At 42.4% G+C, this 17609-nt stretch overlaps 1 protein-coding gene across 4 annotated transcripts in view; it reads right to left on the reverse strand.

Moving 5' to 3' along the window:
• Positions 1-17609, reverse strand: part of SECISBP2L (SECIS binding protein 2 like) — a gene marked incomplete at its 3' end in the record, with an annotated part of 42377 nt that overhangs the window by 13437 nt on the left and 11331 nt on the right. Inside the window, exons 4-14 of one of the 4 annotated variants that reach the window (XM_080931130.1) lie at positions 16470-16599; positions 13285-13511; positions 12983-13007; positions 12501-12616; positions 9800-9934; positions 7599-7679; positions 6833-7000; positions 6574-6715; positions 3179-3345; positions 2072-2204; positions 652-850 (exon numbers count right to left, since the gene is read on the reverse strand). In XM_080931130.1, coding sequence (XP_080787256.1) covers positions 652-850; positions 2072-2204; positions 3179-3345; positions 6574-6715; positions 6833-7000; positions 7599-7679; positions 9800-9934; positions 12501-12616; positions 12983-13007; positions 13285-13511; positions 16470-16599 — 1523 coding nt within the window. Of the gene's footprint in view, positions 1-651; positions 851-2071; positions 2205-3178; positions 3346-6573; positions 6716-6832; positions 7001-7598; positions 7680-9799; positions 9935-12500; positions 12617-12982; positions 13008-13284; positions 13512-16469; positions 16606-17609 lie in introns of all 4 variants that reach the window. The other 3 variants (XM_080931131.1, XM_080931129.1, XM_080931132.1) reach the window with 3 other exon arrangements.

Here is a 17609-nt window from a genome sequence, read left to right on the forward strand (position 1 = left end):
AAGGAGCAAACAGAGCGGTGGCTGCTGGACCCACACTGGCTCTTGCTCTAGGGTTCCTTCATAAGTCATTTTCAAAGTTAAAATTTCTTTATCTACACAAATATTACAATACGTCACAACTGCTTTGTGACTCCTTAATTATCCAATTTTAAACCTAGAAATACTTGCTTAAAGCAAGTGCATGGGTTAACGGTGTAGCTCAGTGGTCAAACACTTGACCAGGAAGCTGAAAGCTGGGAAGTCAATCTCTACCACAACAAAAATGCACAATAAACAAGAACAAAATGGCTTTATGGGATGGATTCAGGGTCTTAGGTGAAGAAGCCTATTACATGTTATTAACCCATCTGTAAACTTTTTAAAAAATCTGTATTATATGCAAAAACATATGTATTTGAAGAGCAAAACCCATAGAAACTTACATCCTATATGTACATATATGTAACATACATATACACATGATACACACTATACACAGAATGTAAAAGGCTGGAATGCTGGGAGAGAAGCACCACGTGTGACGCAAGAGGAGGAAGTGCAGCACAGCCTCCACATGCCCTTTTAGGGTTTACCAGAGTAACAAGGGTATGAATTCGGAACAACCAAGATCCTTCAACTGTGTGACCTCAATAGTGAGAAAAAAAAACTTACTCTCGAAATCTTTTGCTGTGGATTTTGGTTATCGTTGACGATGCCATTGGACTGCCTATGCCAGAACTAGCAGGTGAGCCTTGCGACACAGGTGTCATACAGTATGGAGAGTTCTGACTTGCTGGAGAAAGTGAAGCATCACTGGGCATGCTCAGTCCAGTATCTGTGGAGATTCGAGGTGAAAGGAAGAACCTGGAAACTAAGAATGCTAAGAAGCTCCAGATGTATGCATACAATTTAGATGAGAGAATTTTTCAGGCTGTACCCTAATTCTCTGGGAGCTAGTAAATTAGGCATTCTCCTGTCAAATTATTATTTCTTATAAACTAAAGAACGAAGCATTCCAACTACTACAGCATACCCAAAAAAATCTAAGCACAACTTGGAGGTTTCCACAGAGGAGATATGGAAGCAAAAGTTTCTACGACATGTATGCCCAGGGATCTGTACTTTTCTGTACAGTATTATTACACATCTCTACTTAGCTATCTATTTCTTTCTAATTCTATCTGGTACCGCCGATGACAATCTGTGTCAGCCATTCCTCCTGACTCTCCTTGATCTCACCCATTTCTCTGGCCTTTGTATCTGTGTTCAGGCAGCCGTACTTCTAGATACAAATTCTCAACTCTACTGCTTCTTCCTAAGTTACTGCTTGTCTTCAATGGTAAATGCAGTAAGTTTGTATATTCTGTCTAACTAGAAAGTTACACATTCATCCTGTGTATATATACATCATATCAGCCTTCCATCATTAGGTTTTCCAGCCTCTTACCTCTATCACTTACTGAATACATATGTAACTATTAAATCAACATCAGGGGATGAATGGACATACATTAATCTAAGGAGAGTCATATTCAGAATAAAGGGGAACCCCTAAGAAAGTATGTCCTAGATAAACAATACTTGGGAATAAGTCAACTTTCCTAAAAGCACTGAAAGATTCCTGGTTGAGATCTGTGCAAATCAGATTTATCTTGCTGCAAAATGCTGTGTGGCTACTTGTACCAAATGGAACCTACTTGCTGGAGTCACTGCTGGACAGGAATAGAATCTTTGCTCGGTTTTACAGTTCTCTATTCCTTGTTCCTTATGTATTAATTCCCCCAAAATGAAGGGGAGGGGGAGCAATAAAAGTACTTTTAAAATAGTCCTATGAAAAAATAACCAGTATACAGTATTCTCTATGTAAAAGATAAGAAGTCTTGTGGCCCCCCAGGAGTCCCAGGCATGGGGAAGATCCTAATGTCCGAGATGTTACTACAGTTGATCGATCTGAGCCTCCAAATTGTCAGACACCTGCTGTGGAACACCCACGCATCCTTTCAGCCATCTGCTTTCCATAGAAACCACATAAATCGACATACAGAAAATACAGTGGGCAACTTCTACTTGAGGCACAGCCAGGCATCCTCACCTTCCTGGGAGACAGTCTCCTGAGGTAAGTCATTGGCTAGGTCCAAATGAGTCTCTATTGGCTCCTCAGCTCCCAAAACACTATGTTCCACTGTCAGACGTCCCTTCTTCTCTTCTCTTTCTTTCAAAATAACCTGAAAGTCATTAAACCATCCTTAAATTACCAACCACTCTTCAAATAGGTTCAATAAACTCTTGCAATGTTACACTAAAACACGGGCACAGCCATGAGGATCTCAGTTGGCTGCATCGCCAGGCGACACAGAAGGTGTAAAACCGTGACTTATTTTAGAAAGTAAGTCGAAGAGAATGCTATACAGAAATACAGGGAGAGTGCTAAGAGGCACAGTCAGACTCACTTCATCTGTCTCCATCTTCAAATAAAGAGAAGCAGGAAGCTGAAGCAAACAAGCAGATAAGGCCTGTCTTTAAATCCCAGGTGACCAAGTAGGATTTCCAAAACTGACTCATTCGGTCTGCATGATTTACACTCCACATTTTTCAATTATTCAGGCATGGATTAACTCATTCTGACCCTCTAATACTAAACCAAAGCAGATACCATCATCAATTTATAGGTAAAGAACACAAAGGTGAGAAGGTAAGCCTAAAGATGCTCTACTCCCCACGGAACACACACTAAGGTCCAGGGCTAGCTGGCTAGAAGGACAGGAAGCAGAGGGCCTGGCTCAGACGTGTGGCCTTGGGAGAATAGAGTCAAAAGCAACTGAGAAAGCTTTGGATATAATTAGACTTCTACATGCAGGCTCCCATACAAACATGCCAACACATGCTTGCACACACATAGACACATAAGAGAAAAATGCAAAGAAAGATCTGAACTTAATCCTAAGAAGGGTCTAATGCTCTGAACATGAAATGATTAATGTCTATTTTTCAAACATTATAGAAAAATTCACTTTGCAGAACCTTCTTACATACAAAAAGACAGCCATACAATGCTGGTTTTGAATTAACCAGTCACATATAGCCATGAGTATAAATATATTACAAGTTATGTTTTCTAAAGTACAACTACTTTTGCAAAAAAATTAAAAAGTAAACTTTTAATTATCCCATAAAAGAAACATCTCCAGACTTGGGGTACCTTTTTCAGCGCCGTGGGTCGTTTTAGCTTTGCAATTTCCTTCTCTTTTCCTTTTTTAGCTTTAGAGGAAGTAATGTCCAAAGAATTAAAGGACGTCAAACACGGCTGGCTTCTGGTTAAGGTCTTTCTGTTTGAATCTTTCGTGTGAAAAGTGGCTGTGGTGACAACTGGAAACAAACGAGAGCATGAGTGTCACTACTGTATCCAAGTCCCACACGTTGACAGTCTCCCAAATAAATCTGCTTCCCATGGAAGCAGAAAGGACAGCGTAATGTAACAACAGGCTGGGCAGCATTCCCCAGACTGCTTCCTTCCAGGTCTTTCACCTCCCGGGGAGGAGGAAGGGGAGTCAGTGCAGTCAGTCACTGACAGGTCTCAAGTAAGCTGGACAGCTGGCTTCCAGACGCCTGGCCCACCCGGGTTCTCCTCACTCCCGCAGAGCCAGCTCGTCAGCCTATGGCCCTCTGGTCAGCTCAGTGTCGAAGGAACGTTACCTCTCCTGCTACACAGCAACTGCTACCCCCTGCTCCTCCCCTCACCCTTCGGCCTCCACATGGAATCCTTCCACTCTAGCAGACTGCCTGTTGTTTCCTTGAGAAAACACTGCCAAATTACAAAGGAAAAAAATCCAAAAGGAGGGGACAGACATCCTTCCTCCTGTCCAAGGCCCACTAACGACCACAGTTCCTAATGCCACTTTAATTCCTCTGGGACCTTGTTCTGTCCCTTTTCTCATGCATTTCCCCCACCTCTTTGAGTGTCACCCCCTCCCACCCAAAGCCTAGTCACACAGTATGTGAGGGTGTGCCTGCACATGTGTGCATGTCCATGTGAAGCCCGATGCTGGCACTGTCAGCTCCAGCTCTAAGACGTGTTCTCTCACCAACTCAGCGCACTAGCTGGGTAACAAGCTGAGGGTCTGCTGGGCTCTGCGTCTTTGCACTGCCATCCATGCCTGGCTTACACAGTACTAGAGACACACACTTAGGTCCTCATGCTCACGTGGGAAGCACTTCACCAATGGAGCCATCTCTCCAGTACCCTGCCTTCTCTGACTTCTACAGCCTGCTATTCCACACTCCAGCAAGTCCTTGCAAATGTTCACTCCCATTCCTTTCTTAAGTTTCCGAACAGCTTTCTTTCAATACTTTCAAATATAGACAGGGAACAGAAGGGACTCTCTCATCTGCCAGCAATGCAACTCATTCTTCAAAGTCCAGTCAAATACTGCCTTCTATGAAGTCACTTGTGACCTTTATTTCTCTCCATCGACTGCCATAAACCACTTCCTTCTAAGGGCTCACAGAACTTGATGTATCTCTCCTAAGAACTACTGTTGATTAGGTATTTATGTGTATCTATTCTCTTACAACTACCAATGACTGGTCCAACTTGATACCAATCTATGTGAGAGAGCTAACCCCTGACACGATTAATGATACTCTGCTGTGCTTGCAGACAGGAACCTAGCATAACTGTCTCCTGAGAGATAGCTCATTCAGCAGTGGATAGAGGCAGATGAAGAAACCAAACATCAGGCTGAGCTCAGGGAGCCTTGCGGGAGAGTGGGGGGCAGAACTGAACAAGCTGGACAGTTTAGAACACCACAGAAGACCCACAGAGTCAGCCAACAGTACTATGGGGGCTCAGAGACTGAAGCACCAGAGAGCATGCAGGAGCCAGACCTAAGCCCTTTACACATTTGTAGCAAATCTGCTGATTAGCCTTCATGTGGGTCCCCTAACAAGTGGAGCTGGGGCTGTCTTGGTCTTTGTTCTGTCACTGGATCCCCTTCCCCTACCTGAACTGCATGGTTGAGCCTCAGTGGGAGAAGATGTGCCTAGTCCTGTTGGGACTAGATGTCCCAGGGTGAAATGGTACCCAAGGGGGACTTCCCCTTCTCTGAGAAGGGGAGGGGCAATGAGGAGAGGGTTCTATAAGGGTAGGACTGGAAAGAGAGTAGGGCTGTAATCTGGATATAAAGTGAATTTGAAAATATTATTAAAAGATTTATTTTATGTTATGTATGTGAATGTTTTGCCCAGATGGATGGATAAAGGTGCACCATGTGGATGCTTGTTGAAGGGCATCAGATCCCCTGGAACAGAAGTTGTGAATAGTTGTGAGCTGTCACTCAAGTGCTGGAAACTAAACCTAGGTCTTCTACAAGAGTAAGCTCTTACTGGTGAGTCAGTTGTGTTTTCAGAGCAGGTCTGTCTTCATCATCTCCATAATCCCAATGTTCCAGACAGTACACTTTATTTGCTGATACTCAGTTTTGCTTAGCATTACTTTTATTGAATCAGTCACAGCTGTAGAACTGGGGATAGTTCAGTGGCAGAGAATTTACCTCCTATGCATAACACCTTAGGTTCAAGCCCCAGCAATGGAAAAAGGTTGGAGATTTAGTTCAATGGTAAAGTGTTTGCCTAGCCAAGCACAAGGCTTTAGTTCCTAGCAACTAAAGGAAAAATTTGTTAAAATGACAGATACCTGGGCATGGTGGCTCACTAGTAGTTTCTTTATTTGGAAAACTAAGACGGGGCATTACTTCATCCCTGTCTCACAAAACAACAACAGCAATAACAATGACAAAAATCCCAACCAAGTTTTAATGGTCACAGGTTAACAACCTCTTCTTTGTAAGTATCACACATCAAAGAGCAGGGTTCTGATGTCAGCAGCCTGACTGCACCCCAGCTTTGAGCTGCAGCCACAGTTCCACGGCAGGAGCTACTCTGCTTCACTGTCACCCCACCAAGTTCCTCACAGCTAAGGTTTCCACTAAAGAGGAGCAGCCACAGGTTTCTGCATCTTGCAACAGAAGCTTCCACAAGTTCCTGCCTTTTACCTATTCAATAGTCCTGAGACAGGAAGGATCTGAGAACAGAACACAAAGGAAACTCTGCTTCTCAGCATTAGCCCTTTTGAAGGTGCCCTTCCCTCCTTTGTGCTACACCTAGTCCTCTAAAAGAAAAGGTGGGGGATCAGACACTGAGCCTTCAGTCTGGTTAAACAGTGGGAAGCCAGGTCAGTGTCTCATTCACACATGTAAAACTATGAACACTTGTCATTCATATCTTATGATTTCCTTTTTTAATTTAACCCTCAAAGAAGAAAAACAAACAAAACAATCTAACCTAATGAGGAAGGGGCCAGGGAAAGAGGGCTCAGCAGCTAAGCTCTGTACAAGTCTGATGACCTGAGTTCAGCTGATCCTCAGAACCGTGGTGGAAAGAGACAGACTCCTGGAAGCTGTTCTCTGACATCAACAAACTCGGCATGGCATGGGCACCCACATCCTCTCTTTGGGGGTGGGGCTGAGTACAGAGTAGGGAGACAGAGTGTAGCTCAATCCCAAAGGCTACAGTGAAGTGCTCAGACTAAGGCATCACCTGGATGTACCAGTGGTCTGGTGTTGGTGATCTGGCGGGCTTTCATTGCCTGCTGTTGCTTCTCCAGAGCAGCCAGCATGTCCCCTAAATCCAGCTGCACAGGGGCTTTATTCTTTTTTCCAGCTGCTTTTGATAGAGCTTCCTAAAAGATGGATAAGAAAGGAGTCACTTTGTGACTCGGAAAGTCCAACAAATTGTCCAATCCCTCCCAACATGGCCAGCAAACAGACAATCACAGCTGTGCAGAAAGTACTTATACCTGCAACTTTTTCTGCTCCATACTTATTTCTGAGTATTCCTGTGCTGTGGCAAGGGCTGCAGCTAACGCTTTCTTCTTCTGACTCTTAGCTCGTTTAGGAACTGAGGTGGTAATGGGAATTGGAGTCTGAACTATGTTGATGGGTGAGTTCTCAGGTAAATCATCCAACTATGGAACAGAGGAAACACATGTTAGTCATTTCCCAGAAGTCAAACAGTAAAGAAAGACAATGAAGACTGAGGCAGGTTCTGCAGGACAAAGGTAGACTCACAAGGACTGAGGGTGGGGGGGGGGGGTGTCATAAAGAACGGGGTAAGTGGGAGGACCATTTTAGAACAAAGGGACAGAAGCTGACTATGACAAATGATGCCCATATAGGGGAAGTTTTCACATAGGATGCATGTTGTACAACAGTACTTAAGGTTTTCTCATCTAATAATAGAACTGCTGACTTCCCCAAAGCTATTTTTGTTTAGAAAAAGAAATAATAGGCTTAAAAGGTACAAGAGTCTGCTGCCAATCTGAAACCTGGGTTCCCTTGACAGAGGGAAACAACTCCTGCAAGTTGTCCTCCGTCTTCCCCAAGCACTGTGCACCCCACCCATACACACACAACACAACTTCGGCAAGACTTTAAAGGAAGTGCTGCAAGTGAGCACCACACACACTGTCCCAATGCACCATGCTGCCCCATGTCCTTCTCTCCACACAGCCTAAGTTGAAAAGGGGTTCTATTTTTCTTATAATTTTGAAAGGAGTAACTTACTACTTTTGAAGAAAGTTTTTGTTGAATATTCTCATCTTTAGAATTTCCATTCTCACTTAGTTCTTGAAACCCATCTTCATCCTGAAATAGTTTCACTTTGTCAGTGAAATGTTCAGTGCTGACCCTACAAAGGGGTGTGTGCATGCCTTCCTGTCTGTGTGGATGTGTGGTATGTGTGTACGCACCCATGGGTGCATGTATGAACATTTGTGTGTGTATGTTCATACACATGTGCACATATATGTTTGCTGCGGATCAAACCCAGGGCCTTACTTATGCTAGGTAACTACTCTATCAACAAGCAACCTCCTCAGCATAGAAACTTTCTTTATTGTTACATCACAGTTCTGAAAAGTAGGAAAATAATGTATATTTGTATCCTACTGTTGAGCTATTTTAAATCACTCTGAAATGGGAAGTTTTATTTTCCCACACTAACCCTATTCTTTATTCAAGCATGAAGTCATGTCCACGTCCATTCATCCTTTAGAGTTCTGGAACCACTTTTCATTTGTATACTAATTTTATCCTAAGTAACTGCAAAAAACTCAAATAAATTTTATCACGTTCAGATAATTTGGAGAAGATTTTAAACAGTTTAGTAGTCATTTTTAAATTTATTCTACTATTACATACAATCTAAAGAATAATGTTTAAAATGTTTTTATTCAAATAAACTTTTTAGTCAATATCTTTCTGATTGAATGGAAACAATCATACAAGTGGCCTATAATTAAATTGTCATATTTATATTTAAACTATGCTTCTGAGACTAAAATTAACTTTTGTTGGAAGAAAGAAGTAACATTCTATCAATCACAAAAATGTTCAACTTGCATAAAGTCCGCAAGTAGTAAAAACAAAGACTGGTCAATCCAGGATCATGGGCTCTGCCCAAAGCCCATATCTGAGAACAGAGAAGACTATGTTTAAAGCCCTAAGAGCTGGGTGATGGTTTGCTTAGGGAATTGCTAACTTAGGAAGCATAAGCTGATTCAATTCCAGACCTAATTAACAGCAGCTGCGCAGTGGCAGCATGGAGATCCCAGTGCTGCGAAGGGAAGACAGGCAGACTCATGAGGCTCACAGGCCAGACCAGCCTGCCTCGCTTTATCACTGACCACCAGGCCAGTGAAGGAACATTTGTCAAAATATCAAGGTGGATGGTGTCTGAGGGGAAAGACCCAAGGTTGGCCTCTGGCTTCTACATTCAAACAAACAAACCACAGTAAACAAAGAAACATGGTCTTGAGAGATGGCAGGCTACCAGTTCAGTTACCTCCCAGGCCCAGATCCAGGGATGAGATCCCTATGATCTGCTGGAGCTCATGAAAGGGTTGGTCCAACAGAACAAAGCTGCAGGACCTCCATGACACAGGGCAACAACAAAATATCTAAGGGGAGTCTGGGTGAGGATCCAGTATTAATAACATGGCAGAAGCCAGAGGCCTCTAACTGGAAAAATGACTCAATGCAATGAACATTTGCAAGTACAGAAGTGTAGACAAAAGGGTGTGCTACATGACACTGTGACACACTACTGCTTCCATGACAAGATGGGACTTTTCCTATCTTATCTTATGCCAGGAGCTGACAGAACTAAGAAATTCCCTTAGCCTGAGTAACGCCATTTTACATAGATCTAGGCCTAGGTTTCTGTTTCCCACGATAGAGGCCTTTTCCCAGCAATCAGGTGATCTCACTGTGGTCAGGTAGCTAGCCGAGTAGTACGGTCACCAAGGCAACAGATCCTGCTTGGCAGAACATTCTGTTGCACCTGGGTAGTCCCCCTCCCATGTAATTCTCCCTGTTTTTCTTTAAAAGAAATGGTTTTGGCGCATAATAAACGAGAGCTTGATCAGCACTGTAGACCTGCTCTCCTCCTCTGTGTCACTTCCTCAGGTCTTCATTGAAGACCCCGAGGGCTGGGGCAATCTTATTCTATCTTTATTTTGGGGGGAAGGATGCAAAGGCAGGGGATAAATATGAAGGAATGAGAGATGAGTGGGATTAGGTACAAGATGTGAAATTCACAAAGCAATAAAAAGTTAAACATGAGTTTAGTGCATCACATCACTTATAACAGGTAACTGACCTGTTAACACATGAAAACACAGCATTTATAACACAACCACTGACCAATTCATTCCTTAATGAAGTTTTCTTTTTTAGAATAGTTTATATAGAATTTGAAAAATTACCTCAAAATAGAAAGACTCAGAATTTGGGTCACTTCTATGAGACTGGATAGAGTTTAAGTGCTTATTGTCTTGTCTCTTTTGCAAATTCTGTCTTCTTTCTGAGGAAGTACTGTGTCCTCGGCATCTGAACCCAACCTGAGAAAGGAAGGATGACTTTCTATTAACTGTTTCACTGAAATACAGCAAGCAGGCAGAGAAGCGCATGGGACTTTTACAAAGTGCCAACTTCTCTTCAACAGTTAAAGTGTCTGATAAGATGAGACGGGTGTGTAAGACTCTTCTCTCCCAGAAGCTGAACACTTCACCAGCTTTATTCACAAGAGCCAACACCTGACATGCCTAAGTCCTCCAGGTGGTTAACAGTCCTGCCAACGGGTTATGGCCACCATATGGCAGAGTACTCATTACCTGGTCATGAGTCTCGGCTAGTAAATCTAACCATCTGAAAACTTCTCCAGGAACCCAGCTGACTGGGAAGAGCCAACAGTGAAAAGATTACACAAACAAGTAGAGGTAGGAAAACCAAAAACTCAAGGTTATCCTTGGCCAGCCTGGGCTAAAAAGCATCATTAAAGAAAATTGTTCAGTAAGAACCTTGCCTTCAAGGAAATGAACTGAAGAAGCAAGATGGCAGAGCCTATAACCCTGACACTAGAGCAGGAAGGCAGCACTGTGCAGTCAGGCCAACCAGGGCAGCAGCTGAGGTACAGTGCACGATCCTCACTCGGAGATGAAACACACATACCCCCACCCAACGTGCGCAAAGAAGCAGAGGAGGAGGAAGAGGGACTGTTATCCAGTTACAGGAGCTGCATCTCCACATTCTTGTGTTGAGAGCCTAAGTCCTAGGAGACAGACTCTGGGACGTGAGTAGGTGAGGAGAGCAGAGCATCATGGATGGGGTTTATGAAGCTATAAAGGGGACCAAAAAACTCTCAGCTGCTCTTCTACTTAAGGGCAACACTGAAAATAAGAACCAAGAAGTAGGCCTTCAGCAGACAATTCTTCACCAGCCAGCTCACCTTCCTATCCCCCAACCTTGGCACACTTCACCTTTCAGCTCACAAACACCAAGTCTATGGCACTATTTTATGGTAGTCAGATTGAGGCATCTTACTAAAAAGTCAGAAAAATACTGCGGAGACTAAGGCAGGAAGGTCATAGTTCAGAGCAACTTGGGTTGCAGAGCAAATTCCATACTTGCCTCAGCTCTAGGGCAAGACCCACCTCAAAAAAATGAACAAAATCCACTCACTGCTTGGCTTCTTTTTTCCCACCAACTATCAGGCAGAGATAAACCACTTAAAATGTTTTCCCCTCAGGGTTATTCCCTTTAATGGACACAGATACAAAATGAACAAAGAATAAAACCAGGGCCAGGACCCAGACCAGACACTTGGCAAGGCAGGCAGTTTCAATGCAACAGAAGAAAAGTCAGTAAGCACTTCACATGCTTTTGTTTAATCTTTATCATCAAATAAAGCTAAAGCTAGACTGAAACAAAAATGGCCAGAGCGTGCGAGAATCACAGGGAAGGAGCATTATTCCTGTTCCCTGGCAGCCTAAGGGATCTGTCAGGGGTTGTCATATTTGCATGACAGCTCTAATTTCTTAACTAGCTCTAAGGAATCCAGGAAGTCTATGGAAAATGACTGAAAAGGAGAAATGACAGCCACAGCACAGGAACACACACGCCCACTCGGCACAACTGACCAGCAACTGCTGGTACTAGTGTACAAGAATGTTAATAAGTCACATCAAAATATCTGTGGCTGAAGAGATGGTTCAACAGGCAAGCCTGGTGAGCGGAGACTGAGATTTGTCCTACAGGCTCCCTAGCCTCACAGCCTAAAGACCAGACTGCAGTCCTTATGCCCAGCCACCATTCATTATTGTTTTGGTTTTCTGAAACAGGGTTTCTCTGTGTAGACCTGGATGTCCTGGACCTTGCTTTGTAAATAGCCTTGAAGTGACAGAGATCTGCTTCCTCCGCCTCCCGAGTCCTGGAATTAAAGGCACATGACTAGCTCAAACAGTCCTTCTTAAGAGAGGGAGTCTAGGTCTTAATATGGAAGGAAACAGACACAGCAAGTGAGAGGTAGATGGGTTTCCTTTTCTAAATGGTATGACATACTTACCCATACACAGTAGAGACATGGTATCACTTACATCCTTGTCCTCACCACCTTCCTTCAGCACATTGCCAGGTCATTATTTATGCCTTACCAGCTAAGGCATTAAAAAGTTATAGATATGGGACCTCCTGTGTATGTGTGTGAAATACATGCCTTTGTGTTCTCACACAAAAACTACCACTTGTTTAAGGCAGGCTGCCGTGGCCTGGGGCATGCCAACTATGCAACCATGCAACTGTCTGTGTGTCCCTTACTCTGGATCTCTCCAGCTTATCTCTCAGTGAACCTGACACTCACCAATTCAGCTAAGATGGCTGCCTCCACATCTCTGTGACTGTTGATGTGCACTGTTACATGAGAGTATATTAGGTAGGTGCTAGGGATCCAAACTCAGATCCTCATACTTATCAACAGCCCACAGTAGTTCACAATTAGGTAACTTTAAAACTTAAGGATACTGTGAATCCTAATTGCTATACTGTGATTCCTAAATGCTACACCATTTTGTGATAAATTTAATTTATCCATCTCACACCTAATCAAATTTCCAGTATCATTTAAAGTACCTGTGAATTATTTCTTTGTTCAGTTTGCCTTCCACCTCTAGAAAATGCCTGGTTTTTTTCCATCCAAGGTCTTTTCTGAGTTGCCTGGCAAGTTACTTTGGGCCAGCTTACACCACCTGCATCAAATACATAAAGATATTAAAGATAGGATTTGCTGATAAAAGGCCAAAATCTAAGCATCTAAGTCTCTACAGACATGGAATTTCTGTGAGTATAAAATGGCACGTGCATTCTTAGTAACACAAATGCCATCCTGCACAAGGGTCTACACCACATTTTCTCAATGTGTTTGGGAAAACTACATATACTGTTTTATTTATTTATTCATTTATTTTACATATACTTTTCAATTAACTTGAATCACGGGAGAATTATAGTTTTTGTTATAACCCTTGTAAACTCCACACTTAAAGGAAAAATCTGAATGAACAAAGAATAAAATACATACAAAAAGAAGAAAAAAAAACTGCAAAAATAAGTACCTGTACAGCCCAATGATTCCGAATGCTAAAAAATACAGAACAGAGAGGATGATTAAAAGTCAATATGACATGCTTTGCAAATGTTTCATAATTTAGCCTAGCATTAAATATATTATTACTTAGAATGAGTGCTTTATATTTTCAAGAATAGGAAAATACTATGCTTACTAAGAACTGCTCAAAAAAGGAAAAAAAGAAGAAGAATGCTTCAGCTGCAGCAAAGGACACAAATGACAAGGTGCTAACAGCAGGACTAACAAATGCAAACGAACACAAAACACAAACGCTGAGGTACTACGAACGTTCATGGTCCCAGATGCAGGGTCACGCAGAGCCCCTGGTGCAGGCTGGCTGTTGTGTTTGGGGCTGCAGTAGCCACTGTCGCTGTCAATGTCTGCTTCACTGGCTCCCTGCTCACTGGAGGACTCTGCAGCAGGGTGGGATGCTCTTCTCCTCCTGCCTTTGGCTTTCCAGAGCATTGTGGCTGTGCTCTCTGAGAGAGACTTATTAGCAATGTCTGATGGGAAATCTACAAGGCAAGGCAAGTGGATGATTCTCCATGGTGACCAAGTTTATACATTCGTGTTAAATTAATAATTTAATTGACAGTTTGTAAATGAAGAAATGCGACTCTTTGGGAAAAAAATCATTTAAAAATGCTCCTAATAACTTGTAACAGAGTGTCATTATAAAAATAAAATACTTGTATCATAACAATAAAAATCATCAGCCATTTAAGAGAGAACACGGCCAACCTTGAGAGGCCACCACATGTGCCCCAGCAGTCTACCTCCCTCCCCTTACCACTACTCTGTGTTTAGTTTTCACTCACTTTTCCTTAAGGATTTTTCATGGGTTTTTGTATTTCTAAAACAAAAACCATGTACTTTTACAGCTTTTGATTGTATTACCAAAATACCAGCTATACCTTTTTATTCCCAACTCCTCTCACACTAGTTTTACCCTTTGGCTGAACAGAGTAATCATTAATGCCACTGCAGTACAGACTGCTTTGGCGTGGATATACCAATGCATTTAGCCTTTCTACCACTCACAGTACACTTTGGTTGTTTTGCTATTAAAAACAACACTGTTGGCTGGGCATGGCAGCATACTTTAATCCCAGTATTCAGGAGGCAGAGGCAGGAGATCTCTGTGAGTTCAAGGCAAGCTTGGTCTACAGAGCTGAGTAACAGGCCAGTGAGAGCTACACAGAGTGACTTTCTCAAAACAAACACACAAGCCACTGCTGACTGGAGGCAGAGGGGGAATATAATAATCAAAATGTGTGCATCAAGCTGTCAATGAAGGAATTCAATGAAAGCTAACAGTCTGAGACTCCTAACTATAAATGTGTGCACTTGAAAGCTCCTGTAAGGCAAATATGAATGGGTCTTACAGGACACACAGATTCACACTTGGCAATGCTAAGCAAATAGTGAAGGTGATTAAAACAACGTCCATCCCAACAGTAGTGACTAAGTTTGCCCACTGCCTCTAACTGTAATGTACAGGAACACAGCTAATGTTTGCATATTACCTTATATCTGGAAAAGTGTATTTTACATTTTGCCAATTTATTTTGTGTGGGTACTTGTGGCATGAGTGCCACCATGTGAGTGGAAGGCTGAGGACAACTTGTGGGAGGTGGTCCTCTTAATTCCATGTGGTGCAGCATATCAAATGCAGGGTGTCCAGTGTGGCAGCAAACACTTCACTTGCTGAGCCATCTTGCAGCTCCCTTTTTTAGACTCTAGCCTCCTTAAATTCTTATTACACAGTAACACAAGTTTGGTTGTTGGGTACACTGTGTGACACTGTATCTCTGTCCTTCCTCACCTACCTAAGGCATTCTCTCATCGGCTTTAGTAAAAATCTGATGGCAGAACTTCCTGGGAGACACAAAGGAACTCTGGGGAAAAGGAAGAAGAAGTACTTTTTTGCCAGGATACATGAGAGGAAATGGACATGACTAGGGTCTAGACGGTATAGCTAACCGTGTGGCCAATGGGGCTAGGTGGTCAGTCAGGTTAACTTAGGTGAGCTAGTTGAGAGTTTGCCCAACTGAGGCCTAAGCTTTGAAATGTTAGAAGGTCTCTGTGTAGTTATTTGGGGGAACTAGCTGGTTAGGAAAAGCTGCTGCTATATTAATTCCCAGCATTAACTAACATATACAGAATACTAATAATTGTTTTACACTTGTTCAAAAGTAAAATGAACATCTACAAAACAAGTACTTTTTATTTCTTACTAACACCAGGCAGTCCTTAGAAGTTACAAGCATACAGTTGACTCAATCATGCCTCCAGTTCTGAGCTTTCAGGAGGCTGAACAAAGAACAGTCTGCTCACTCACACTCCCCCCCATCTCCACAGCCTCTCTTCATAGTCCTGGCTATCCTGAAACTGGCTTTGTAGACCAGGCTAGATCCACATGCCTCTGCCCTCCTAATGCTGGGATTAAAAACATGTGTTTCCCCCCATCACTAACCACCCCCAAATCAAAGCCAGGCATGACAGCCCTTACCTTAACACTAGCTCTTAGAGGCAGAGGCAGAGAGATCTCTGAGTTCGAGGCTATCCTGGTCTATAGTGGTTCCCAGGACAGCCAGGACCACACAGAAAAATCCTTTCTCAACAAACAAAAAACATGTGCCACCATGCCCAGCTCAGACAGTACTTTTAAGAACCTTGCCAGGGTTTACAAGGGGATGCAGAAATGGGTCACTATGAGGAAGAACAGCTCTGGGACATGTGACTTTCCCCATAACTATGCAAGCATGGCAGCCTATTAAACACATTCCTTTATTTAGGCCCTACAAACCACATAGCAAGATGGCTTTCAACTGATTCCAAGACCTTTTTCTGCTCATATCAAAGGTAATAGGACTAAACATGTAACACAAAGGTCTGCATAATGAAAAGCCACAAGCTACTTCATCCAGGTCAATCTAGACCTAGTTTGGGGGATTCCTTGTATGTGATGGTATTTTTTAAAGTTTTGGGGGACCTATATCACTTATATGTAATAATGAATTTCATTATGACATTTATAGATTTTTAAATTTAATTTCAATAAGGGAAGGGTAGTATACCTATGAGTGCAGGTGTTCACAGAGATCAGAGGTGTCAGACTCCATGGAGTTGTACTACAGGCTATTGTGAGGCACATGACATGGCTGTTGGGAGCCAATCACCCGTCCCCTGGAAGAACAGTGTTTTGAAGCACTGAGCCATCTCTGCAGTCCTTACAATACTTTTGAGATGGGGTCTCAGTATGTAGCTGAGCTGGCCTTGAGCTCACAAGGCAGAGACAGAATCCCAAACACAAGCTATCTAGACACACTAGCCAAGGCTCAGTGAGAGCCCTGCCTCAATATGAAGGAAGGAAAGTAACAGAGGACACTCAGCATCAGCGTTGACCTACATACATCTCCCCACATGTGCTAAAGTAAACAAGTAAATAAACAGACAGACCACTGCCTTACCAGTTTGCTGTGAAGCATCGACCAGAAGCACAATTTTTGATCGGCTATCAGGACCTGCTGCACTTGTTTCTTTCTGAGTAGCCACATTCTTCACCTGTGGTCTTTTGTTTTTTATATGTTGTTGTAAAAGCTGTGGCTGAGTTAAGTTTAAAAGACCAGAAGGAAAAGAAGAAGAAGAAGCAGTGAATGAGGGGAATGATGTACCAAACATAAACTACACATTCATTATAGAAAGACCTAAATGTGTACCACAAATCAGCAGCTCTTTGCTGGTTTTGTGGAATTATCCACAAAGAACCATCAGAGGCTAAATAATGTACCATAAGCACATTCACACATATTCTTAGATAAACATTAACACTCTGATTAGTTTGGGATTCTGTCTCTGCCTTGTGAGCTCAAGGCCAGCTGAGCTACATACTGAGACCCTGTCTCAGAAGGATATTGTAAGGCCTGCAGAGACAGTTTAAAACTGCTTACAGGACAGGCGATTGGCTCCCAACAGCTATGCTGCCAGCCTCACTAAAATGAACTTGACTTCATTGTAGTTTTTACCTGAATTTTTACTTTTTAAATCAATTATTAACAATTAACAAGGTTTTAATAGTGCTATATGAGGGTTATATATTTTTCTTTTTAAAGGTAATAAAAGTGTAAAAAGTTATAATGTCACTAAATTCATAACAAAAATAAACAAAATATTTCTGCCTTGGAGTCCAAACAGAAAATACTAAAACGCTCATTTCTTTCTTCAGATTTTTTAAACAGGAGTAAATGTTCCTCAACAGCAATTTACACACCAGAACTCTGAACTTAACTTCAGGTTTCTGCATTGGAACTGCTGAGAAGGCATTCTGATACAGCCTACTCTTCCAACACCAGAAATTATACACTACTATCCTGCTTTTCAACCTATTTCCTTTCATTCTTAGTGGTTCCAAAAAGTTCCCTTGACCCACAGCGTTTCCATGAACCAAGGCAAAAATCTTTTCAAGATTATCTCTGCTGCTTGTTTTTCATTTTTAAAAATTATGTCAAAAATGCATTAAAGACTTTACTGAGGAAACTGACTAATGGAGTCTGAAGAGAACAGCAGTTCAGGTAGTGACAGAAATGTCTTCTTGTGAGCAGTGTTGATTA

This window comes from Micromys minutus (genome assembly GCF_963924665.1).
Source record: "Micromys minutus genome assembly, chromosome: 17".
Lineage (NCBI taxonomy): Eukaryota > Metazoa > Chordata > Mammalia > Rodentia > Muridae > Micromys > Micromys minutus.